The sequence below is a fragment of the Phodopus roborovskii genome, unplaced genomic scaffold, assembly GCF_943737965.1.
Source record: "Phodopus roborovskii unplaced genomic scaffold, PHOROB, whole genome shotgun sequence".
Lineage (NCBI taxonomy): Eukaryota > Metazoa > Chordata > Mammalia > Rodentia > Cricetidae > Phodopus > Phodopus roborovskii.
In genome coordinates this window covers 48,327,596-48,355,322 of record NW_026126511.1, presented here as the reverse complement: position 1 = coordinate 48,355,322, position 27,727 = coordinate 48,327,596, and the positions used below count along the sequence as shown (strand labels likewise).

General features: G+C 41.1%; 1 protein-coding gene across 11 annotated transcripts in view; it reads right to left on the bottom strand.

Annotated features, from left to right (window-relative positions):
- Positions 1-178: 178 nt before the first annotated feature.
- Hmbox1 (homeobox containing 1) overlaps positions 179-27,727 on the bottom strand; it is a 122,442-nt gene continuing 94,893 nt past the window's right edge. Inside the window, exons 7-11 of one of the 11 annotated variants that reach the window (XM_051195515.1) lie at positions 6,392-6,474; positions 4,914-5,009; positions 3,825-3,919; positions 3,536-3,607; positions 179-1,896 (exon numbers count right to left, since the gene is read on the bottom strand). In XM_051195515.1, coding sequence (XP_051051472.1) covers positions 1,759-1,896; positions 3,536-3,607; positions 3,825-3,919; positions 4,914-5,009; positions 6,392-6,474 — 484 coding nt within the window. In that variant the 3' untranslated portion in view covers positions 179-1,758. Of the gene's footprint in view, positions 1,897-2,668; positions 2,762-3,502; positions 3,608-3,824; positions 3,920-4,913; positions 5,010-6,391; positions 6,475-27,727 lie in introns of all 11 variants that reach the window. The other 10 variants (XM_051195516.1, XM_051195517.1, XM_051195521.1 and 7 more) reach the window with 10 other exon arrangements.

Here is a 27,727-nt window from a genome sequence, read left to right as displayed (position 1 = left end):
GTCTTAGAAATTGGTTCAGGTAATGGACAAAAAGACGGAAGCCCTGCTTAATGGCCCACTCCATACTCATACTGCCCTCTAAACAAGGCTTCGTCAGACACACAAAGGAGAGATTGGATGAGGCAGAAAACACTTAGCCTCTCTCAGACACACACTGTGCCAACACACTGAAGACTGCTTCTTCTTACCCACAGTGACAGTATGTCATTTAATCAGGTTGCCAGGATCATTTTCATACAAGGCCAGCAGATGTAATTTCCTCTGATGCATGAATAGTTCATCATTTTGCTACTGGATGACAAGGTGATCACAGGGTGACTTTGTAACGCAAGTTCACTGTTTGGTATTTTGAGTTCTCAAAATGAAAAAAAGATTTATCAAATATAAATATCTTTAAAAAGTAACAAAAGTGCTACATATGTGATCAAGGAAAAAAATTCCATTAGTTACTGCCACTTAAAGTAGATTAAACTACAAATATTACCACATCCATTATCAATATGGCTTCCAATTATTAAATAAATTGCCTGTAGCAATATAGCTTTCACACCTCCACAAGGACAGAGTAAAGGGAACAAGCAGACACACCCTGCTGTGTCCCATACACTCACTCACGACATAAGTGGTAAATGACCCCTGCTCTTTCTGCCCCTAGGTAGGCAAGGATCTGCATCTGTGGCAGTCGAGTCGGCACAGTCCAATACAGTCCTAGCAACTCTGGGTAGGCTTCAGGTGATGGGTACAAAGCCTGGTCTTTCACCCACTTTTGACCTCAGCTCTATCCTTAAAGACTTTTTGGTAGTAGGGAGGGGGCACCAAAAGGAGGCAAAGCAACTTGCACAGTATCTCCAGCACTTTCCCAGACAGGCGCTGGTACCATGCTGTGGAATGTTTAGTGGCTCTGAGAACTGGGCTTAGCAGCCATCCGACATTCAGCTCATTCAGCTCATGCTCCCCCTACTGCTCTCAGGCTGGGTTTTGCTTTTCAGAACTTGTTTTTTTCTTTTCTTTTCTTTTTTTTCTTTTTCTTTTTTTTTTTTTGTCTTTTTTGTTTTAGGATCGTGGTCCCAAATGCAGAAGGCAGTATGTTATCTACTAAGTAACACAGCTTGTGAGAGGAAAGGATGTCTGTGTTGGGCATGTTAACATTAACCAAGATCTGAGCTCGGGATTCCAATGACATTCTTAGCACAGCACCCAAAGGAGGATAGTCTAGCCACGCTGTGACTAGGAGGCACGGCTTATTGCAGCTGAGTCAATGAAACTCCGGCTGAGGTGGGGCTCTAGCGTTCCTTGCGCTCCGTGGATACTGTCCGGATGGTGTCTGTCGGTCCTGTGCCACTACCTCAGCTTGCATCCTGTCAGTCTTGGGGCAGGAACGGGGTACAGCCTAGTGTTACATGAATCTAAAGGTACCCAAGATTTCACACAGAGCCTAATATTTGAGAACTGAGGGTTATCTAAATACCTGGAAGCACTTTCTTGGAATGCTAAGACGGAGCAGCGAGATTTTTTTAGCCTCAGGGGCTGGGAGAGGGATGTTTGGTTGGTTGGTTGGTTATTACTTACTGGGATTTTAATACTGAGAGAGTATATGCAAAGGCTGAGGGCACCATGCCATCTTCACAGAACAAGACCCTAACGGCTACCTGACATACAAGAAACTGTAAGTTATACTGTAAGAACACATGTTAAGGACCGAGGAAAGTCTGCTAAGGTGCTACGTCTAAACTAAGTTAACTGTGTGATCCTCCCTGATCAGTCATCATCCAGGGCCTCTGTCTTGATCTCATTGGCTCCCTGCCGGGCCAATGCCAAGATAGTGTGGTTGACGGCTGCCATCTCCACAGCTAGTGAGATGGGATCTTGGTGGTCACTATGGCTCGTGCTGTCATCCTAGATGTGTGGAAATAAGAAATGAATGTTATTCATTGGCTGGTAACAATTCTCAAGCTCACAAAAAGGCATGCGGGGGTGCCGTGCAGGGGACAGAGCATCTGTGGAGGAAACTGCCGAGCGCATCTCATGGTGGAGTGAACTGTATTTAAGTAGACACTGAATGGACTTAGGTCCAGAGACTCCCAATGTTTTTGTGACTCAACAAATAAAAAGGATGAAAATTATATGTTTTGATCTTTTTTCACTGAGAATTTATTTATTCTACCAAAAACTTGCTAGTGGTGATCAAACCTGAGTGATCAGAATAAACTAGTAATTTGGGTTTTCCTGTTTGCCACAGATACAGGAGTAATTACTGCACCCAAACTAGAGCTGTCCTAAGTCCACAAAGCTCTTAAGTGGCTACTGGACTCCATGGTGTCACTGCTTAGACAGTAAAGAAAATTTACAAGTACTGGCACTTACAACTTATAAGTCAGGGGGTCCTCAATTATACAAGCCACATGCGCAGCACTGTCCCATTAGGGCTAAGTGAAGCTCTTCACCCCCTCAGCTCCACACATTACACAGGAAAGCTGCTGACAGGCTCAGTGGCACATGTCTGTAACCCCAGCACTCCCAGGCTGAGGCAGAAGACTGACTGTAAGTTCCAAAACCAAACTGAATCAATCCCAGACGACAAGCAGAGGAGTGCAGCTGTGAAGGAGGCTATCCTTCTAGGGTGTGTGCTGGGCACTGAAGGTGCTGTCATAGACAAGGGGGTTCTCACCTGTCACATCTTCAGGGGACTCTGTACCAAAGAGCTTTGGAAAGGGTAAGTCCCTTGGGGGAAAAAGCATAGGATGTGCTGCCCCCAGGGCATCTGCAAAAAAAGATGGAAATGATCCATCTATGTGGGTCAGCTGAAAAATAACAGGAATGTTCCTGACAAAGATACAGAGCACTCTCCTGAGCCAAGGGTGGAGCTGGGCTTGGAGAACAGACTCCCGGGGGAGGGGGGCAGTCTTCTGGGACATCAGCCTTTAGGACTTAGGAAGGAATATACAGAGAATCACATGCCCCTCTGGAGTATTTGGGTATACAGAGGTAATGAAACACCAAGAGAATGAACAGCATGGCATGCTGAGTGACAAAGAAACCACCAGAAGAAAGACCAAATGCTTTTCTTGCTATTGTCCAGGGAAGAGACTATGTGTGTATTGTTTGAATTTCCCAAATGGAAATGAAACTTAGATCCTATAGTAAAATTTAATGAAATCTGTCAACATGTTTGTGGGTAGAGGGGACACCCCCAATTATACTTGTTGACTTATTCCATGCAGTGGCTACAGTTAAATACACATTCCCCAAGCAATGCAGAACACACCAGGATGGGATGAGAAGTCATGCAGGTATTGCATTTATGATAAGATGAGTGTGTTGATATCCAGAGAGACTCTGGTTAACCACTCCTCTGGGCATGAGGGCTCCCACTATAATGGGGCTGGAGTGGGCGGGGCCTTATGTGGCGCCCTGCATGGTCCATATGTAGGCACCGTCACTGCTGCCCGCGTGCCCCTAAATGCTTCTCAAACACTGTGTGTGTGGTAAGTGGTTAACTTGCTTGTTTGGGTCAGATCCTCCTCTCTTCTTCTACCTTCTCTGCTTCTCTGCCTCCCTCTGAACTTCTTCCCTCCTCCTCCTCCCCATTGCGTGCTTGCCAAGTGTCCTGTTGTGTGACAATAAACCCACAGGGGTGGATAGAGATTACTCACAGATTTAACAGGACAACAGAATCTTACCACATGAAAATCTAACTAGACACAAGAGCAGAGTGGAGGGACACCCACTGCTCCCCCCACCACCCCGCATAACAACACCCACGGACTTGAGTTACCATACTGCCCCGCCACTCTGTAACCAGAAGCCTCCGCTAAGCCACCCACCTGCTCAGAGTAGTCGTTCCCGTCCACATCATCACTGTTGGAATGGCCTCCTGGACTCTGTACATCTATCCCATGACTCTCCAGGATTGCTGCTTCTTCGAAAAAAGCAAATAGATCCCTAAATTATCTGCTGCCTCATCACAGTGGCTGAACCACGGTGAGGAAGTCAGAACATAGTTACTCTGTTTCTAATTATCTGTAAATGGGAGAAATTCAATTCTGTGTAGATCAGGGTAGAGGCCCGACTTCTACACACTACCAATCTGGACTGGTGGGCACTTCATGACACTTATTAAGTCAATAGCTGTCCTGGAGGGGCTGTACAGAGCAAATGGAAATTGGCAAGACCAGTAAGAAGTATTTACACAAACGAAATGCAATCATACTTCTTGTGGTGCTGGGGATCAAACCCAGGTCCTTTCTGTCACTGTGCTATCCCAGCCCCAGAAAAACAACCGCAGAAGCTTAAATGAACCTTTTACTCCTATCTCATCCACTCAAATCTCACTTTTACTAGCTTTCAATAGTACAAAATCCTGTCTTTTCTTCTTTTTTAGTTGAATACACATTTTCCCTTTGGGAATTTGACATGGTCTCCTATCCTTCAGCTTTATTAAGTTATTGTTGGCCAGTGCTATATACCACAGTGTACAGCAATAAGTATACACCGTGATCTGACTAAACCTAACGTTAGGTTTCTGAAATGCCCTTTATTGCCACTTTTGCTTCTCGTCTGCTAAATCTCTTCCATTCCAGCACACGTTTATCAGCATCATAATTCCTCCCTTAAGACCCCACAGAAATCCTTAATGAGTCACAAAAGTAACCTGTTGCTCAGGGGTTAATTCTACAATCTAGAACATTAAGAACAATCAGCTTTATAAACAACAACGTTGTTATTAAAGTATAAATAAAATAGTGCAGGTAACACTGACCTTGCTATTAAAATGCATGAAGAAAAGCAATGGTGCTTCTATTGGGACCTGAGTGTTGCGATCACGTAGACCCCGCAGCTCAGCTCATAAATTGGCCACTCTTATCCCATTTCTAAACTTCCCATGAGAGAAGGTAGTCTCTCTGATACATTACCGATATTGGCTCTCCTCTTGATCTCCTTCCGTCTATTAGCGAACCAATTATAGACTTTCAGAGAGGTAACTCGTTCCAGGTCGGACAGCTTTTTGCCTGTGAATGCATGCAAAAAAAAAAAAAAAAAAAAAAAAAAAAATTCAGATAATCTGTATCTTAGATCCAAGACTGAACTGTTCTCAAGAAATATTTCTCTGCTAAAAGTTGCTCTTGATTCTATTTATTGACAAAATAACAGATGGGATGGAATCATTTTTAGCATTGTTTAGTACCAAGAACCCACTAAAATTATTACTGCGTCAACAAACACATAAATGAATACACAGCTAGCCACAACTCAGGAAGAAATATTCAATATTAAAAAAATCCCGCAAAGTCTGTTTACTAGGGTTCCAGATCAAATCGTAGTTCCCAGGTTAGGACCACAGAAGTGTCATTTAATTAGCATCATTGAGAGGGATGTTACTCTCTATGGAAGTACACAGATAAAATGACTTATCTTAGTCTCCTGGTATCTTAACAGATAGGTTATATCTTATATAAGATAGGAGATACACGCTGTGTTGAAGGCGAATGACTCTGTAATCATCCACCATGGTGATTGCTCTGGGACACACAGTACCACTCATGGCAAAGTTCAGATTTACTGTCTTTACAGGCATCACAGTTAATTCTTATGGAGATACCATACTAATGTGTAAGCAGCCATCTGCACTGTCCCCTGCTCTCTTGTCCTCTTGTTTTCAGCTTTTAATCTGTATGTGTTTTCCAGAGGGAGCAAGTCCCTTCACAGACTGTAGACCTGTGCACCCAAGGCACAGACTCCTCTTGCCTGAAGGTGGAGCCGAATGTGTAGGGTAGATATCACTAGAGGATGGCTTTCCAAAGGAGACTAATCCCCCTTTACTGTATAAAACTCTGATAAGATCATAGTCTTTAAGCCACCAAAACAAGTGGCCACGCAGAAAGTAGCTGCTTGTGCCAAGGCTCTGAAGTACACAGGGAATAAGACGCATAGGAAGTACCAGAGTAGCTGCAGACCCCCACAGAGACCCCCAAAAGGGAACCACCATGTTCCCTGAGCTAGGCAGAAGTCATCCCAATGTGGGAAGCAGACAGACTCCACTCCCAAGAGCTGCCCCACAAAGAAGTACAGATCGCGCAGTTTTATAGCAACTGTGAAAAAAAAATGGGGTTTACATTCTTTTATTATGAATATTTGCTTGAATTTTCACACTTTACTATTATTTTAGAATTGATAAGTTTATGTTAAATTTTGGAAAAACAAACCCATTAATTAAAAACCCTTTCAAGGCCTCAAGTGTCATGGAGAGTGATTGTGTGTGAGCACTACAGTCATGTCACATTAACGTCAGGAGTACTATCTGGAGAACACTGGGCTGGGAGCTGCGTTAGGAGGGCAAGTGTTCAGACCACTGAATGGCACTGAGCATTGCCCCCCGAGCTCACCTCCTTACCTGGCTTCTGTATGACTGCATTGCAAGCGTTGGCAATCTCTTCTCTCTTTGCTTCATCTGGGTATTGATTCTCATTGAAGTAACTACAGGGGCAACCAACAAAGCCACATTTTACTTTAAAATGTACCCATTAAAAGGTCTTCTTTAAGATATGACTCGGTACGTCCAGGATATCCACAAGAACTTCCTGGAAGAAGCCAATGTAAGGCCTACTTACTTACCTTTTTAACTGAACTTACCATAAGTGACTAGTGGTTGCATGCTGCTCTGCCTCTAAGTTATTTATTTATTTGTTTGTTAGTTTATTTATTTATTTTTAAAGGATCTACCTGGTGATGATCATCTTTACTGAATTAAGCTAGTCTTAGAAACATTATTATGCCTATTCTCATGAGTGGTTCCTAGATTTTACTACATAGACATATACAACTGTGGATGTGTATATGACATGACTTCAGAAATAAAACTAATCAGGAAGCAAGAGGAATAATGGGAGAGGAAAGCTAAGAGGAGGGAGTGTAGGGAGGTAAGGGGTATAGACAACAGCCAATAAAAAATATACATATACATATACATACACATATTATATATATATATATATATATACACACAACGAAATGTTACAAGTTATTTTGGTGTGCATGACTAACTACAGTCACAGAGCCACAAGAGTCATGCTACTAAAGCACTGGTATCAACACAACTTTTTCTCTTTTGGTCATTTTTTTTTATAGTATCAAAAAGTAGAAATTACCCAATTATCCACAAACAAGAGATGGCAGAACAAATTACAGGGTATCTATATTTATACACAGCTATTTTAAAACAACCAGGAAGGAAATAAGTTAGCACTCTGTCCACTGACCTGAATGGATGTTTACAGCATATTACTAAGTGAGAAAAGCAATCTGCAAAATAATGTACACGCAAAAAAGGCCAAGGATTAGAAGATCCTGTCTGCATGTGTACTGGTTCACAGGGGTAAAAGAGGAGAAAGTCTATCAGGCTAAGAACATTGACCACTGACTGCTGAAGAAGGGGCTTAGTAGGATACTTGCACATTTTGTTTTTGTATGTTACAAAGTAGATATTACAACAGTATTTAAATTACAAGGCTTGCTAAATCTGTTGTTAGATCAAGCACACTCATAAAAGGTAGATGGGAACAGAATGCTATTATTAGTGCTACTTTTTCTGACATCTATGAACTTAAAGAAAAAGAGAACTTTCACACCTCGAGCCTGGAAAGTGACAACCAAGCAATGACCTTCATTGGATTCTAGTACCTACCATTTCTTCAGGACCACCCCTTTCCTGAAAATCAGCCACTCAGCAATGGCAGAAAGACCACTCATTACACAAATGCCTCATAGGCCCCCTCCTCCTCAGAGCCCCAACCTGACCCCTGCTGCTGCCTTCTCCTCCCTCAAGGCCTCTATATGGAAGGCACACTTTCTCTTCAGCCCGGGTAAAGCTGCTGCCTCTCTTCTCCATCTCCTATAAGCCTCCCAACCGTATATTCCCACTCTTGTCTCTGACCATGTTCTACATGGTTCCTTGCTGTTCCCCTCGGTGTAAGCATCTCCTGCATGGTTCTCGGTGTGGCAGTATTCACTCTAAGAGTCTTTCCAAGCCACCATGCTCACAGCTGCTCCATGTCCATTCAGTCTTAGCCTCTGTGTTTACTGTGTCACTTTTGGTCAGGCCATGGCAGCAGCAAATAGCTTGACCTGGAGCAGACTCGGTAATCAGAACCAAACTTTGATATGACAGCCAGGTGACCAGAATGCACACTAACATCTGAAATGTCACCCAACTTACTCATTTACCCCCAATTCACCAGGTAGATATGATTTTCTAATACATGCTTGGCACTGTGGGTAAAGAATTGGTTTCTGGCATCAAGGAGCTCACAATCTACTTGAGAGAGATATCCATAAGTGTACTTGTGGTGAAAGGTCACAGCAAAGTCTGAGCTAGGTCTTGAGGACTGGCACTGTCAGGCGGAGATGGCAGATGAGGCCATGAGAACCCTGGACACTGAGAGGAGTACAGTGTTAAGAGCATGAGCTTCGTAGAATGATGTGATGAGATCAGTGCTTGTGCCTATCACTCATTCAGAGGGGAGGGGGCAAGCGTGTAGTGCGCTTGTCTGCCCTCTAAGGATGAAGGATCATGCACTGAAATCAGTGGAGAGATAGAGAGGTTTTCATACAACAGAAATATAAATCTACCTGTGCTTTATAGGAATATAACACATCTTCAAACATTTTGCTCTGATTTCTACTTCCATGACTTTAAATTCTGAATCCTACATCTCTTCAAACTTTATTCTTCATCTTCTCAGCAATACTAATCCTGTGACTGTTTCCCTTCCCCTAAGTGAAAAATAAATGTCTATTGTGTCTAGCCACATCCCTTATTTCTTGCCTGAATGACAGATAAGTAAAACTTGTCTGAGAAGAACCAGCACGGCTGGGTTTTTCTGTTCTGTGTTCCTGCCCTGCCAATCTCCCATGCTGCAGTGCAGACAGCACCTTCCATTTTTGTTCCCATCTTTCTCAGAGCACCAAGTGTGCCTGAACACTACAGAACAGAGCCAATTGGTTTCCTTCCTCTACAGTCTGAACTGGTCCCTTTGTTTCTGACGGGAATTCTTTCATGCATCCCTCCCCCAAAACCTCTTCACTCTGACGCCTCAAGCCCTCAAAGCCACCACTGTCACTCTTTCTGCAGATGACCTTGCCTTCGTGGTTATTGGTTTGCTAGGTTTTTTAAGCTTCTGAACTGCTAAACTTCTCTAGGCCATTATTCATTTCTTTTCTCATAGCCGAGAAACCATAAATCATCCTCTTTTTCAAGGTCAACTTCTCTACTTGTCCTTGATTGTATTCCCTCTCCTTTTCATTTTCTCAGAATCTTTCTTGCATTTCCCAGCTTTTCTCTGTACCAATGTACAGATCTTATTTCACTGATTTTATCATGCACATTTCTTCATTATTGCGATCTTTGAAATCAGGACACATTTCCTAACTGGTAAGATCTTGAAATTAAATGGCAGTGTTCTGCTTTTTCCTCTCTCACTGGCATGAACAACAGGGTGTGCCTTACAATCAAGGCTTTGTCAGACTGGATGGAATACAGTGGCTGCTAAGACCTAAGTTCCCATTTAAGTGACAACTCTATGGCCAGTGGAACTTATAATTTTTTTTTTGGCCAAATGACCTGAAAACCCATGACTGATTCCTGACTCATTACTTACGTTACATCAGTGTCCTGTACAAACACACACACACACCCAACCACCCATGCTGTGGGCTGCCATATAAGTAAGAAAGAGTAAGCCTGTGCTTGTCTCCTGCCAGGACACCTGCATTTTGCCTCCCTCCAGGGCCAATCTGGTCTATCCCCCAGAGATACTGGCCTGAGAAATGAGATTTTTTTCTTTTACCCACTGAGTCCTACAGGAGCTCATCTATTCCTTCCTCTCAGCTCTTCTGTCTCTTACTTCCTCCTCCACAGTAAAGCACCTGAAGCTGGGGTGCAGGTCAGACTCCACACCTCAGCTGTCTCACAGATGCTGGGGTCGCAGGCATGTACAGCTAAGCCCAACAGACCTCACAGAGCTGTCAGAGGCCTTTATCTCTGCCGAGCAAGCACGATGCACAGAGCAGGAAATGAAATGCTGGTGACATGGCTGGCTTCCACAATCTGCATCACAGAATTCTCTGCAGGGGTTTCGAAAAGAATGGGCACCATTCTTACAATAAAAGGTCCGCAGGGAAACTCTGAAATAATTAAGAATTAGTTTGATGATTCATACAATTCTGTCAACAATTTTTGCTCTAAAAGTGGACTGGTATCAGGTAGAGGGCATTAGTGTTGTGACTGCAGTGTCTAACAGAAAAAAAGCCATACTGGGTTTAGAAGCAAAATTAAAACTTTCAGGTATTCATGGCATAATGTTTTCCATTCAGTCAAAGTTTTAGAGTTCGCTCATTCTCAGTATTTCTAGGGTTTAACTGTACACAATGAAGATCGGAGTAAAGAAGATCAAGATCTCAGGAAAAGAAGAATTTATTCATAGTTTAAGCCTTATTTTTAGAAAAGTACTTTTTCCCTCTATTAAAAAACTGTTGTTTTTTTAAATTATGTGTATGAATGTTTGCCCTACAGATAATGTCTGTGCATCACATATGTGTAGTACTTACAGAGGTCAGAAGAGGGTGATGAGTCTCCTGGAACTAGAGTTACAGATGGTTGTGAGCTACCATGTGGGGGCTGGGAATTAAACCTGGGTCTCCAGGAAGAGCAGCCAATGCTCTTAACTGCGGAGTAATAAACAACTCCAGTCTCTATTGTTTAGGATTAAGAATGTTCTGCTCAGCCTCACTGCTGAGCTCAGGCTAATATTAAAGCATTAAGAATTCTTCATAAATCATTTAAAAATCTGAAAAGAGTTTTTTTTTTTTTTTTTTTTTTTTTTTAATTCATTTTACAAGACTTGCACTGTCCCAATACCCTGGTGACAACAGATGCACCAAAAAAAAAAAAAAAAAAAAAAAAATCTTCAGCTAACATCCAGTAGATGGAATCTAGGAGCACATTAACAAAACTATTCATCACAACCAAATGGAAAACATCCTAGGGATAAAAGGGTCAACATGCACAAATCCCACAGTATGAAGGACAAAAGCTGTATGATCATCTCATTGGATGCACAAAAGAAATCTGATTAAGATGTCTGGTACTTGTCATTTCTTCAACAGGAGATGAGTAAGCCTGTGATGATGCATCAGGTCTTACCCATCACTCTTCATGGGGACCTTAGGTTTTAGCTAGCAACCACTGTATTCCATCTAGCTTAACAAGGCCTTGGTTGTAAGAGGAAGAATGAACTGGACATTACTATCACCAGTTAAAACAATACTCAACTCAAAATTAAACATAAGACTTGAAGACAAAGACCATTAGAAGGAAAATTATAAAGTGCATTGGGACATCAGAATGAACAGGATTTCCTGGACAAGATCCCCAATACTATAGGAAGTAACAACAGAGCGAAGAGAACATCTGACAAAGGATCAACTCTAAAACATACAGGGAACTTGAATCTCATCTCCACCTATGATACATGTAAGGTACATGCCTAGGATCACACCATATTGACTTGTCTAATGTAACAAAGTTCCAGGGTCTTCCCCTTGGGTGCTCAGAGGAAATGTTGCTTAGAGAAAAGAGAAACATCAAAGGAAAAAAAAAAAAAAAAATGACCATGTTTCACTAACAAAGGGTATCTGGTTGGCCATAGCAGAGACTAACAAATGTGTATCTGTTTACTCAATAGATATGTGAATAAGAAATGCATTAAGGAATGTAAAAAGGAACCTGGAAGAACCAGCATCATTTCTTTGAGCAGACAGTTTCAGGGTCCCAGCACGCTCCATAGTATCTCTTTAAGGTATGTTGGTGGTTTTAGCAATGGAGACATAGGTGACTGTAATTACATCAGAATAATGTTTCTTTTTTAATAATATGTGACTAAACTGGACTATCAAGGAAGTCAGCAAACAGGCTAATGTCTATAATTTCTTAATCACCCCCAAAGTCCTAGTTTCTGTTTATCAGCTGACTATCAGGGTGGCAAAAATAAACCAGACAAAGCTTCCCAGTGTGGTCACAGCAGAGGTGAATAGAGAATTGTAAAAGGGACTACAGTGGCTGCAGGCACAGCAAGCTCTACTATAGCAGACAAGAGCTGATAGCTGAACAGGGTCAAGGAAAGAGTAAGAGCTTTCAGGGCAGAGGTTTGGCCATGGTGAAATAATGAGGCAAAGTAAAGGGATCCTAAGGGAGCCTGCAGCACTCTGAGACTGGAAGGGACCATAACACAGCCTGCGTGCACGGTGCCTGAGATGGGGCCACAGAGCCAAGTGGAGAAAAGACCAAGTTCACACTGTGAAGAGCGGAACCAATGCTTAAGGCATCTTGGAGCCGTGGTTTAAAGTAGGGACATCTGAGGGTCAAAGCTACTCTGTGGAGCAACAGAAGCCAGATGTGTAGCTGTAGCAGTAACTAAGAAGGCTTGAGGCAGGGTAAGGCAGAGGTGAGACAGAGGAGGTGGGGCCCTTTGGAGTGAGTGATACTTACATGCCCTTATGACAGATTCATTAGTCACCTCCCAGCACATTAACTTTCAGTTATTTTTTAATTTGTTTCACTTGCTGTAAACAACAACAACAACAAAAAATCATTTCCACTATAGGAGAGCTTGGCTATTCGTTTCTAAAGGAGATTTGAAATCAAACCCTGGGACCTCAATCACTCTTCTTTCTATTGGAGATGCTGAAATAACTATTCTGAAACAATACGGAAGGGAAAGAAATGTATGCATATGCCTGAGGATAACATATAAAGTGACAGCAAATTCTGAGGATGCTGCACATCACAAAGGACATCGTCAGTGAGTGACCAGTGCATATCCTCCTCATAGAGAAACCAAATGATTGTTTTGCTATATGATAATGGGAAAGATTAGAATGAAAAGTGGCGGCAAAACAATGTGATGAGATGAGAAGTCATAAGCTAGGAACAAATGGCAATGCCCTTGAAGGACTTTCATTTCAGTACAGTTCAGTCTCTGAAAACTAAAGCCACAGAATTCTGCCCTTTGAGTCTGGATGAGAATACACAAAAGACAGAGACTAGCCCCAATAAGGGTTAAAGCCACATGTACAGACATTTCCCTCTGTGTGCTCATGCAAGCTACCTCTGCAGAAGAGACCTACAATCTGTTTTAGTTATCCAGAATAAGATTCCAGGATTGTTTCCTACTACCCACAATTCTGTCTGAGCCTCTTCAGAAGACATTAACATTAAACCAGCCTTCATGCTCTGAAATTTAATTGATTCACTTCCTATTTGAGAGCATCTATGTGTGAAATGATCTTTAGCAATAAAACAATTAAAATGTTTTCATTCCTTTTCTTTGTTCTAATACAATGGGGAAAAGGCAGAGATGACACGGACGGGAAAGCCCTCCCAGTGGAGTGGATCTGTCTTTGCCTTTGATAAAGGCCTAATACTTTATCCACTCATAGATCATTAAAATGATATTCTATCTTTCCTCCAAAGATGTCAAAGTTCTTCTAAGATTGATCATACCTTAAAAATTTACCATAAAACAGCCTGGGGACAGAAAAAAAAATAAGAAGGGTAGAGCTAGAACTCTGCTGTGAACACAACTCCATCACTGAGCCTGGTCTTGTGGCAGTTAGGGGTCTTGAAGATCGTTCACTAATCATTTGAAATGGGACAGTATACGCTGCATTCCCAAGGATACAGAACCAACTAGATCAAGCCTTCTGACTTTGAATCCCATTTTCTTTCCAGCACTGTTTGCTACAGAAGTTGCTAGGTGAGAGGGAACGGCATGTAGCAAGCAGGGAGTATGAAGGGGCATAAATGGTGGTGTTAGTAGTAGACAATACTGAGGGAGAGGGATGGAGGAGTCATTACTTTATGTTTATCTACAATTATACACTATTTTATATTTACATTGCTGTTGCTCTCAGTTGTTTCCCAGAGTCTTAAGTTCCTTTTGCTGAAGATGCTATGGACTCTGAACACAAACTTGGAGGAACTGAGCTGGGTCTGACCCAGAAGCATCCTCCTTGCAGACTAGGTTTCATAGTACTGGAAAGTGCTATCCAAGCTGCCAAAGCAGAAAAGCAATCAATAGTCCTACTCAGCTGAGACACCTCTGAACTACAACAGTGACCAGAGTGTTCAGATATCCCCAAAGGTGCAATGGTGGCACTCATATCTTGGTGGTGACCAACAGCTATATAATTGTACTTATGGACCATTTAATGGGCGGGAACTCATGTCTGATAGTGTAATCACAGTCAATTACCCATGGCTGGTGAGACCACATAACCTAGAACCTAGTACAGCTACCTCCCCAAACCAGCATAATCACTCTCTACATTCCCAATACTCCTGTACCACAGATAAATGTAGCTTTCAGCCCTCACTGAAGAAGCTTCTTTCTTGTGGGAGATGGAGACCATTACACAAAGCCACAACTGGTGAAAATGCAGAGAACAAAACTGTTGGGGGTGCCCAGTTCCAACAGATACAGCCCCTGTACATGACAGAGGACCACAGGGTCTGCTGTGAGATTGTGTCTTCTATATACCACATGGAAGCTGCACCTGTGAAACCCCAACAATATGGCAGCCCAAACAAGACCTCAACAATGACAAGGCCAGCAGACACTCAGCAGCCAACATTGATGGGGGAATCTCAGGAGACCACAACCCTAGATGAGAAGCTATCAATGACTGCTGAGATAGGGAGAACCAGATTTCCTCCGGAATGAGCCCCTAATTAGTTCTTGAATACTACTTGCCTGTCCTAAAACATACGCATATGAACCACACTAAATGGACTCAGCAGGTTGTGTTTATATATGTATATGCACATACACATGTAACAATAACAATTAATGGAAAAGAAGAAACCAATGGAGATAATGCATGGAAGTACAAAGAGGATGATGGTGATGGGAGGGGAGCAGAAGGGAGGGAGCAGAATATTGTAGTAGAGGATTGAAGATGGTCAAAAGATCCCATCTATACATACATGAAATGCCATGAAACCTATCTTCTTGTAAAATTAATAAATGCTAATACAAATGAAAAAATCATATTGCACATGGCAAATGCATATAAGCTATTTTTAAAAGATGACAATTTCTCACATAAAAATGGTAGTCAGATTAGTTAACACAAAAGTGAATAGGAATTTATAAGAGCAAGATAAAGAAAATATAAAATGTCTAACAAGAAAAACAGAGAGCCAGGCACGTAATCCTGAAAGAGCAGCCTGGTAACCCTGCTCCCACCAGGTGAAGGGAGGACAAAAAGGAGTTCAAAGTCATATGTAGCTGTGAGTTTGAGGCTGAAGTCAGGTGGGATTGCTCACACCTATAATCTTAGCATTTGGGAGTCAAGAGAAGATGTCAGTTCAAGCCTAGCCTGGGCTACACAGTGAATTGCTATCTCAAAACAAGCAAGCAAGCAAGCAGGCAGGCAGGCAGGCAGGCAGGCAGGCAGGCAGGCAGGCGTCTTTCAAATGCACCCCACCTGCTTCTCCATATACTGCAGCCACCATCCTCTATACAAACAGGGTCATAATCACCATGCAGTAAGCCACCATGACCCTATATAGCTTCCTGAATTCATCTGATCCTATCCTAAGTTAGGTCCAGAAGAAAAGACAGTTGCTAACTTAAATGTCCATAAATTACAGCATATTCCTAAAGTAGCTTTCATAATAAAATTATGTTTAAAAGGTCATGTAATGATACTTAATATGAAATTACACAGTCATATCTACTTAAGAAATATGTGCATAAGATTCAGAAACATGACTGAAAAATACAGCAAGCGTTAACGATTACCACCTAGTTACATCATGAAAAGGGCTCATTTTCTACTTTAGATTTCCTTGTACTTCCTCTCATTTCATGCATTAATCATATAATAACTTTACAATGCAAAATGCAACATTTGAAAAGCAAGTGTGCTATCTTGTGATGTGAGAGAAGAGGAATTTTACGTAATTATTATTAAATAATAAAGTTTCTTAGCTTGCCCTATTCCTTTTAGCAACATTTAAGAATGTTTTGTAAACGCGCTAGGGTATGGCAAGCAAAAGCCAAGCAAAAGCCATCCTACATTAATGCTTTTTACAGATGAGCTCATTTTTAATTCTACAGGCAGAACAAAATAAATAACGGCTCTCCCGACATCAACCTTTTAAAAGGTATACGTGAAGAGAAAAACTAAAATATAAATGAGTTCTGTTCCAGAGGAAGCTGTCTGTTTTCACAGCTTGGCAGCATCTTAAAAGTTCTAGAAGAGAAAAGCTTGTGAAAATAAGAGTTTTAAGGAGAAAAATTAGCATCAGTCTATAGACAGTTTAAAGACAAGAGAAGACAAATTTTCAAATCCTCGCATAAATGCCCAAGGAAGCCCATGACACATGGATTTAAACAGACTGTAGAGCAGAACCTGAAAAGTAATCAAAGACCTTTAAGCTTCTTCCACTTGTAGTATGGACTAAGCCAGGAAGGAGAAAGAACTGCCTTACTCAAGGCCACATGGCCTGTAGCTCAGGTCATTTGCTTTTGAACAGGAATGGCCACTGTTGGCTAAAAACAGGCTACTGTTCTGACTTCATTTAGGATATGCAATGCAAATCCCCAGAGATGAATCAACAGGCCCAAGGTCCTGCTAATCTTACGAAAGTTCTTCCTGAAAGGAAAGTTATGATGCCATCAGCGAGAGACCCATGCTACCTGCAGGTTCACAGCTGCATCTCACCCAAGGCCTTTGCTTCCCTGAAAAAGGAAATCTCAGGATAACCACAACACTGGCCCACCTTCTTCCCTGAGCAACAGGAGATTAGATAAACTCTAGAGTAAGCCATCATTACACATTACCAGTCTGTGTCTACAGTAGGGTTCTCTTAACCTACATGCATCAATACTTCTGTATACACTAGAGGGTACATGTAGACTTATGACTAACTCCTTATCAGGATGGTAAGATGCCTTTTTATATTTGTTTAAAAACAAAACCAAAAAAATCTCAAGGCTGAGAATTATGGACACCATGTATTAAATGTGGCCTCCCAAGGTTTTCATCTTGCAAAGCCCTTCATTGTAGATTCCACTACCTGCTCCTTGATAGCCAGGAATGAAAGGTATTAGTCACTTTTCTCTTTGCTGTCGTTAAGTGATATGAAAGAGGCAACCTAAGGGAGAAAGGATTTTTTCTGGTTCATGGTTTAGGGATGTGGTGGTTTGGCATGATGGGAGCTTGCTTACATTCCAGCAGACCAATCAAAAGGGAGGACACGAAGCCAAGCCAGGTTATACACTCCAAAACTCATTCCCCAGAAGTTCCTTTCCTCCAGATAGACCCCATTTCCTAAGAGTTGTACAGTTTCCTAAACATGACCAGAAGCTAGGGTCCAGGGTTTCAAACACATGAACCCAAGGAACACTTTATATCCAAGTCATTATAGATGGAGTTCTCAAAAAACAAAAACAAAACAAAACAAAAAACAAAACCAAACACAGTAAACCTGGCAAGTTCCCACCATAGTAAAGAAAAACTAATAAAGAACAATTATCTGAGACAAGAGGTTTGGCTGAACTTCACACAATAATAAAGCGTTTGGTCAAACTCTCCATTTTAACAATAAAGAGGACATGTACAAAGGGAGCTCTTTGGTTCTGCTTTGCCATGAACTTTGTAGAGAAACCACCAAATGTGAGTGATAAGCAAGCCAGCCAAAAGTGACATTTTGAAAAGTTCACAAACTCTTGGGCATTGGGGCTGGTGAGTTCCTCTTGAATCTGCTTCACCTATAGTCAGGCTGTGGCTGCACACTTTGCCTTCTGCTTTACTCAGGAAGTAGGTTTTTAAGACAGAACTGGAAGGTGATCTAGAATTAAGTTTCACATACTTGGCAGGCCAATAATGTATCATAACACAAAGATAAACAAAAGAGGATTGATTGATACAGATCAACTCACTGTCTCCTGGATGTTTTTCTTTCCCCCCTCCTTAGAATCAATACCAAGCTTTTGCAAAATGCACATTCATGCCAAAAGGATGTCTGAGCCTAAAATGAGAACTGGTTTTCCTGGGGATCAATCTTTCTCCCCCCCCCCCCCACATCTCAGTAAGTAGCAAAACAAGTAAAGAATCGCTTTAAGAATTAGGGTTGCAATAATGTCTCAGTCTTTGGCCAAGATGTAGTGGAGAATCAGGATGCACTGGTCTGCGGTTACCTGGGTACTTCCCGAAGCCTAGCTTTCCACTTCCTGTGCCTTGGGTTCAGTGATAGAAAACTGATTATCAGAGTGTAGCTAATGGGTCTTCAGTTGCCATTTAAAAGGTAAATTACAGAGAACCTTGTCAGAACAAAACAGAGAAAAACAAACAATACCCCCCCCCAAAAAAAAAACCTTTTTCTTAAAAAACAACAAAAGGCAGGGTATGGTAAAGCACTCCTAAAATCCTAGCTCTCAGGAAGCAGAGACAGGTGGATCTCTCTGATTTTGAGGCCATCCTGGTCTACAAATCAGTTCCAAGACAGCCTGGGCTACTGTAAGGTGATCCTCTCTTAAAAAAAAAAAAAAAAAAAAAAAAAGTCATATTTACTCTGGTAATACCTGACAGAATGCATGTTACCAAGCAATGCCACAGTTAAAAGACTGTTTAGCAATGGTTTACAGGGTTAGTAAATTTCCAAGGGATAACTAAACAGAAAGGCTATTTTGATGACAAGTCAGCAAAATGATGCTGGTTATATGACAGTCTCAAGATAGAAAAAGAGTCTGGGCTTTTGAAAAATTATACTTACTTATATATGCCAGCGGAGGTCAGAAGAGGCTATCTGATCCCCTGGAACTGGAGTTAGAGGTGGCTGTGAGCTGGGAATCAAACCCTGGTCTTCTGAAGAGCTGAGCTACCTCTCTAGTCCTAGTCTGGACTTTTAATGTATGGCATGTCACCAAAGCAGTAAGTAGTACAGAATAATATGTATGAGGCACTGTATCATGACCAGGACTGCAGTGCTACACAGGCCTTCCAGGTACAGTTTAAAGAGTATATCCAGGGATTTTGTACCACGAAACTTAGTAGAACATTTAAGCTTCTTCAATCAAGAGACAACCACACAGAACAGACTCACAGGTCCACCATATCCTACCACACCTACTAGCAAGCCCCTGTGGAAGTTGTGATCTTAGGGTCTAACAACTCCTTCCCACACTGTTAAAAATAGTCAAGATACCCTTTGATCCTGCTGATTGTGTAGTGCCCTCTGGTATCTGCCATAAGGATCGATACAAAGGAAAAGCTGGTATATGTGAGCCTTAAGAAGAAAAAGCTGACTTCTTTCCCACATTTTCAGTAAGTTCAGGTTCCGATGAAGCCATTTTATCTCACAGTGACTCTTTAATACAACAGTCACCTAACGCTGCTTCGTTTCTTTGCAGACTGTGGCTACAGAATGGCATGAGGAGCATGGGCTGTCTGCTCTACTTAATTGGCTCAGGGACTAGAGAAATAGGGGTACCATTGTTTGTTAAAAATAACAACTGCTGGCAAAGCATCCACAAGAGAATGGGGAAGACTTTTAATCCACCTCAAAAGCATCACGATAATTTCTCTTTTAGCTATTTCTGTTTGACCAGAAAGGAACCAGGAAGTATAATTTGCCAATTTTAAAATGCATTTAAGGACAGTTCATCTTCTTATTGGCTATGAGAAATGGATTGGGATAACTTTACTCGTCAATAAGTGGCAAAGTTTTGTTGTTTTTTTCCTCAAATAGTCTAATGGATTGAAATGAGGTCATGTCCAGGCTCCTGCTGTCTCATATAAATGCTAAGAACTTCCTTCTCTTTTTGCAGAGGTACAAGAGGTGCAACTCATCACGTTCCACTCGAGTAAATCCGCAAGGGTACGGAAGAAGAGAAATTCATTTTAAAATTCAACTTCCAGTACCTATTAATTCCAAAACGTATAGTTTATTCCCTAGCATTTCCTGTTCTAGAACAGTGATTACATCAGAAGGGAGGGAGAAGACTACTAGCTGATGGCAAGACCATCTCAGGGAGGCAGAGTTTAGTTCTCATTCACTGCAAATGAATGCAGGAGAGGCAACTCTGCCACCAGAGAATAGTTTTTATGGGTAAAAGAAACAAAAACCAAAAAAACCCTAAAACCAACAGTACAATGATCAAGCAAAGGAAAAGACAACACCAAGGGAATGAAAGTGACTTTTGAGTCATTTTAAGTGGGTAACTTTAAATCCCTCCATTATTACTTATCTTTAAATCCCTCCATTATTACTTATCTTTGAATTGAGCTAAAGGCCTTACTTCCATTTTTGCATGAGATTTAAAAATACTACACTACTCTGTCCCTCCTCTGAGCCTCACATGTCTGGAGGAGCAGACCTAGGATAACAGTATCTAACTCTGCTAAAGTTATGGGGTCATCAATCACATTTGAGCTACACTTAGAACCATTAGCCTTCATGCCTAGTGCCAGGTACCTCATATGCTGCTGAAGTACTGGGTAAAACACACTGAGCAGATGGGGATAATTCTCTCTGGCAATGGTATTGTCTGTAATTCCATCTTGACAACGAACCTCAAAACCAAGTCAGAGAGAAAACTGAATTTTGTAATCTTTATAACAATGCCCTTTAGAACAAGGGGGGTGGGGGGATCAGGAGGAGACTTTAATGAGTCAGCTGGAATGTCAAGTTACTTCCTTTCATGAGAAAGGGGAATCTGGTCAGAAAAGAAGTCTGAGAAGACTTCAAGCAAGTTTCAATCTTCCAATTCCTATGCTGTCCTATAAATCAGTCCTACTCAAACCATAATCTTGAATGACTGGCACTGAAAAAGACAAAAACACTTCACTTTGTTTATATGTGGGAGGAAAGTGGCACCATAGGCAACTTGGAAAATGGATGAGAAAAAAAAATGTGATTGGAACACACTTTGGCACAGATGCAAGTCAAAATGCAGAAAAGGCCATCACCCAGGACTCCTACAGGACCAGAGCTCATCAATATGCCTCAGCCCTAAGCAGTGCTCTATATAGAGGAGTGAATGGTGATCTTGTCTCCCCACATCCCACCAAAAAAAAAAAAAAAGGTGAAGTCCCTGTTTCCCAGGCTGGCTTTGAACTCTGGGTTCAGATGACCGTCTTGTCTCATCTTGACAAACACCTGGAACAACTTGTAGGCACCACTATATTCTGTTTCAATTGTTTTCACTTTAAAATAAAGGCAAAACAGACTTTAACTGGTTGAGAAATATTAAATGTGGTAACTTCCTAAATACCCAATTCAACAAAACTGTGTCTTAGTTAGGGTTTCTATTGCTGTGAAGAGACACCATGACCACGGCAACTCTTAAAAAGGAAAACATTTTATTGGGGCTGGCTTACAGTTTGGAGGCTTAGTTCTGTTATCATCATGGTGGGAAGTATGGTGGTGTGCTGTAGAAGGAGCCTAGAGTTCTACACCCGGAACTGCATGAAGCAGAAAGAGAAAGCCACAATAGGCATGGCTTGAGCATTTGAGACCTCAAAGCCTGCCCCCAGTGACACCTTCCTCCAACAAAGCCACACCTCCTAACAGTCACATTTTAGGAAGGTGCATGTGGAGGTCAGAGGTCAACTTGCATGAGTCAGTTCTCTCCTTTCAACATGTGAATACCAGGGACATAATTCTGGTTGTTAGGCTTGGTGACAGGGGCCTTAGATCACTAAGTCATCTTGCTGGTGGCTCTATTTTTTTTTTTTTTTTAAATCTTGACCATGTAGTGAAAAGAAGAGTATGAACTGTTAAACACATAGCATGCATGCCATGTAAACATTTAGTAGTCATGAAATCACAGCACTTCTACAGATAGCTATCAAAGAGGGTGGCTCCCCTTGGACTGGAGTTAAAGAATCTGTGAGCTGCCACATGGGTGCTGAGAATGGAACCTCAGTCCTCTGGAAAAGCACCTTTTAACCACTGAGCCATCTCCCTAGCCCCACAGTCATCACAGTTGTCATTTTAAGGCAAGTGACCTGCCTAAGGATACCCTCAACAATGTGTTCTTAATCATTATATTATCGGATAACAAAAGACAACAAAGTATAAACATTTAAAGCAAATAATTTAAGTTTTATTCTCTCAATTTTTCTCTTCCTACATTTGTATTTGTTGCTTTACTTTATTATCATTTATTGTTCTTGTCAGTTTTTCAGAGTTTCATGCAGCAGACCAGGGTAGCCAGGAACTCATTATGCTTTCGAGTGTGGCTTCAAACTCATAGGTGATCCTCCTGCCTCAGCTTCCTGAGTGCTGGGATGATAGGCTTGAGCCAACATGACTCCACCTTGCCTCATATTTTATTATGGTAACACGACTGCTTCCCATCATTTCCTTTACATTTCTCCTCCAGTTTACTAAGCCCTGTCTATCCTCTGCTGTGGCATTCTACTTAATAAAGTCACCTTACTAGGACTATCTGTCCTTTGCTGTGGTATTCCACTTCATAAAGTCACCATCACTGAGTTAACTACTTGCTAAAAAGCAATCACACTTACATGTAAAGGGCTAAAAAACACACTCTATTTTTTTTCTTCACGTTACTAACTTGCTTGAGATCCAGGAGCTAAAAGGGTACTTTTCTCAGCGGGTTCACTCAATTCAGCATATTTTAGGGGCAAAATTAAAAAGAGAAGTCAGTTTTTTTCTAAGTTACTACTTAGACATGAGTTGGTACTTTTCACATTTTATAAGAAAGTAATTCAAACGACCTCGATGAAATAAGAGATGAACAATGACTTTCTTTGCCACTTTCAGATCATTACTCAAGATATTTCATTATTCTGCATCTCTAAACAATGAAATTGAGGGAAACTCTCTATAAGCCAATCGTTGAAGGAGGCCTTAACAAACTATCAGGAGACACGTGAAAATTGCGTCTTTGGAAAATGGTCTTATGACGGAACCCAGTCAGGGATGACTCTGCTGCCCAGGGTTAGTCTGCTCAGGGTACCCAGGCCATGCCAACCTGCAGCGAGAGCTTAGTTTCTACAGATGCTGTTCTTCTGAACCCTTCCGGTGAGAATTCACTGAAACTACAAGTAAAAAGAGAAAGGAACAAGACTGACACCAAAATCTAAGCACTAACAAACTGTCCTGGGAAGAATTCCAAAATGCTGAAGACCAAGTGAATTAAATTACAGAACCCTAAAACAACATTCTAGAAACATGCTTTATAAGCTGATTCGTCTCTTCCATACTAATTCTCCCAGGAAGCAGTAATACACTTGTGTAAAACGCATCTGTGTGTCAGACACGTCTCAAATGCAGATTATACGCATGTCAGGTTAAGGGCAGGGACACCGAGTTTAGAGCTTTGATTTAATTTGTGTTTGCCACAGTACTGTGGCTGCAATGCTATTTTCGCTCACAACAGCAGTTATTCTAAGAACCTATTTTTGGATACTTGAATTTTGGGGGAAGTAGACACTCACTCTAAAGCTTGTGTTCAGTGCTGCTTCCTTGGCTTCTGGGGGGAATTTTTAGATTAACTTCTTAAAGTTGTTTTGTTAATTTCAAAGGTCAAAAGAACAAATATCATTTTCCTTATAATTCCAGGGCTCTATGTTTATGTATTTATTTCGTTTCTCTATTACTTAAAAGAGGAACATGACAAAAACAACCCAAGAACAAAAGCATATTATAGGTACACCGGTCCATGAGGACAGCACGCCATGCACTGGACACATTTGTTTGTATCTTCTTGGACACAATGACGTACAGTCACTCAATCACTTGACTGGAAGTAGCAGCATGAGTAACTTTCTCACGCCTGACTCCAGAGCTAGTAACCAGTCACTGTGTCCACCTGACACTGCCAGGTCTTTCACCTTTATTCCTGAGTCTGGTCAAGGCTTCCCCAAGTTGTTGCTTTCTTCCCATCTTACCTAACTGGGTTAAGAACCTGTGGCCTGGTTTAGAAGCTTCTTTTACCTTCCTCCCTTGAGATGAAACAGGGATAGGGGCAACAGCCAGGTCATTCTTTGTATTCCAGCCACAGACCCTAATCCTGCAGAGATACACTTGCTTCAAAAGCTGAAGGAACACCAAGGCCAGGTTCCTGACAGATGCTTAGGAAAGAGTATCCTGGGGGCTGGCTGCAATCCTCCAGAATTCAAATCCAGCTTGCTCATGACCTTCTTCCACTGTGAACAGTTTCTAATCTCCCTGCTAGACATGGCCTCTCTACCAGGAAGAAGTTGACTGACTGAATGAAGGGGCAGGTTTCTGGAATGTAAATCCAAATATGCATCTCACATTATCTTCTTGGACGGATGTAGGCCTTCAAGTGTACAACACAGTTAACCTTTTTCCATCTTGTGAATATATAAACCGCTGAGGTAAGCCTAGTTTAGTGCTAATACACAGCAAAAGTTTAAGATCTAAGATTATTCAATGATGTCATTCTAAATTCTAAATTCCCTATTTAAATAGTCAAACCTTTAAGACAACAAATACTGTTCTAAATAGGAATTATGACTAACCTACACAAATAGAATAAACCTGTGATTCCTCATGTTCCTGTTGTCCAACCAATTATGTTATTAACATTTGTGCTGCACCTTTTCCTTATTAAAAACCTTATATGTTTTAGCCAAAAAGAAGGCTGAAAGAGATGTTAATCCAGGGGCACAAGACTTCGGCTAACCAAGGCCTAGCTCATGTACTAAGAGCAACTGCATACACACAGAAGAAAATGCCTTTCTTTTCAAGGAATAGGACTTATATGCAATTAGCACTGCCTAGAGAAACACATGTAGCTTAGCTATTCACTGGATTTATGGCCTTAGGAAGTCATCTAACCCCCTTGAGCCTTAGTTACCTCATTTGGAAAAGGAACGCAATGAGGATCAACTGTGGGGTTAAACAGGGGATGCTCCTAATGGTGTCTTCCTTTTTTATGTTTAGTTTTGTTGAGCTGTGAATCACGTGTGGAACAATTTACAAATCTGAAATGTTTAGTATATTCATAAAAGTTATTTGCTCCTCAGCTGTTTCTTGGGCCCCCAGGCCTCTATCTTCCCCAGTGTGAGCAAATACCAAGAATGCTCTTTTTCTACAAATTTGATTATTCCAGATATCCGTATAAATAGAACCACATAATATTGTTCCTTGTGATAATCAATGTTTCTGAGAGTCAATATTGGAAAAGTCATGCACACAGGATAAAGAATGCAATAAAGTCAGCAAAGGAAAAAAAAAAAAGCAACATTCCTAACATGCTAACATATGACCATCTACTATAAGCAAAACGCTGTGATAACAACTGGGGAAAATAAAGCACTGAGATGCTCTGGGTGTGGTAAGGCATAGGAAAATTGTGCACATGCTCAATTCTCTGCACATGAGTGTACATGCTAGCAGATCATAGTCTGTGGACATTCTCCTGTGAGAATGAGCTTTAGTTTTCTCAGTCAAATGTAAAGCAGGGTCACCACAAGAGAAGGAGATTAAGGGGCTCTCAGAGAGAAAATAAAGTGTACGATAATTTTAAAGAGGAAAGAGAGAGCCAGGAAGACAAATATGAGTGCCTGTCAGAATTAAAAATCTACTTGAGGTTCATGGTCATGAATCTAAAATGAGGTAAATCAGCAGGGTTTTTAACGGTTTCTTCTAGCTAAATTTAGCTGAAAAAAAAAAAAAAAAAAAAAAAAAAAAAAAAGAAAAAAGAAAAGAAAAAAGAAAACAAAGAAAAAAGAAAATGCAGAAAGTGTGTAAGTTGAAAGTTGTAACCAGAGGTCACCGGTACCCACAGCTTGGGCCATAAATAACTTAATGAAGGCGTTCCCATTTCCAGTGTCATGACAACTTTTTCAGAGTCGACTCAGGTTAACTTCATACTTAATGCTGGAACAGTTTTACTCTGAAAACACATACTGTACACACGCTCAGCACTAACTACCAGGGAAGCATTCTACTATTGCTTCATACTTATCTCCATTAACCTTCACATGTCAACTTACCAGGGCCCCAAGGTCCCAATGATTCAATAAGAGGATTGGGTGAGGGGCTAGGATCAAACCTTGTCTAATTCTGAAGTTTATCTTCCTTTATTCTATCATTACACTTAAATTTTCATTTTATAAACATAAGAATTGGAGTGTGGGGATGCTGAATGGTTTTCCAAGGTCAATCCACTTTCTAATGGTATAGGCTCCTTGGTGAGTGCCCTCCCTGACCATCACCAACTTAAGCTCCTTTTATGCTCTTGCTGCCATCATTCCCATGCTAAACCTATAGCTAGTTATAGTCTGTCTTTCTTCAGATTCCTTTCTGATGGTTGTGCCTTCTATTCATATGTTATCCCTTTCTCTTTTTTTTTTTACTATCATTTAGGCCCCCAATACTCAGGCTCAGGTTATTCTAGCAGCCTCCTAGCCTGGCCTCCTATGATTCACTCATAATATTAAAATGTCCAAAGCAGGCAAATTTGTACACTCATTTATGATTACACAGAATTAAAAAGGGATGGAAGAAATGGAGGGTAACTTCCCTTAGACATGTTGGCATAAAGTAGATGTGGTGACAGTTGTGTGACTATAGATATGTTCAAGGCTTTAAAATATACACTTTCAACAAGTGAGCTCTATCTCAATACAGTGAATTTTTGTTTGTTTTTTGTTTTAAGTGCATTTACACTTGTGTTTGGAGGTCATATGACAACTTTGTGGAGGAGGCTCTCTACTTCCACCTTTATGTAGGTACCAGGGATTGAACTTAGGTTGCCAGGCTTGCACACTAAGTGCTTTACCTGCTGAGCCATGCCAATGGCCTTTCTGTTTGTTAATACTTATTCATCCATACCACTATTGACAAAAGTCTGGCTGTTGTCAATGTTGTGACCTATATTACAGTGCTTTTCTTGTTTGATTTTTTTTTTTTTTAATCTGCTAGTGTATCTTTGGTATAATTTTCTGGAAACAGGAATGCTGTTCCAAAGGGCAACTCCATTAGTAACTGACCCTGACACTGCCCAGCTCTCTTCCATGGAAGATGCTCCACTTTGCATTTCCACAGCAATGGATGAGAATGCCATTCCTCTAGAGCCTAGTCAAGAGAAAACTTGGCCAAACTTTGTGATTTTTGCCAGTGTGACGGGTGAAGAATGGTATCTCAGTGGAGTTTTAATTTGAATCACTTTTGATTCAAGGTTAGCATCTTTGCTGGGATGCAGGGGTTTATATCTGTAAATTCAGCATCTGGAGCTGGCACCAGAGGACTGCCATGTGTTGAAGGCTAGTCAGGGCTAAAGTTAGACAGTCTCAAGAAAACCAAAACAAGTAATAACAATAATTTTAGGACTTTTGCATTATTTTTCTGCTACTCCCCTTTAGTCCATCTTCCTGTAGGTCTGTTGGTCTTATCTCATTTAGGAACTCTTTACATATTAAGAGTGATACAAGTTGCAAATATTTTATTCCAAGTTACCGTACTACTTTGCCTAGTTTTACCCCAGCAGTTCTTTCCATTTATATTTATCCATCATTTCCTTTCTGCTTTTGGATTATGAGGCTCCCATTTCCAGGATATGAAGGGATACCCTATGTTTATGTATATGAATTCACTTCTCTAATTGATTTGAATTTATCTTCCTCTATGGCATGTGGAATGGAATAGATTTTACTTTTATCC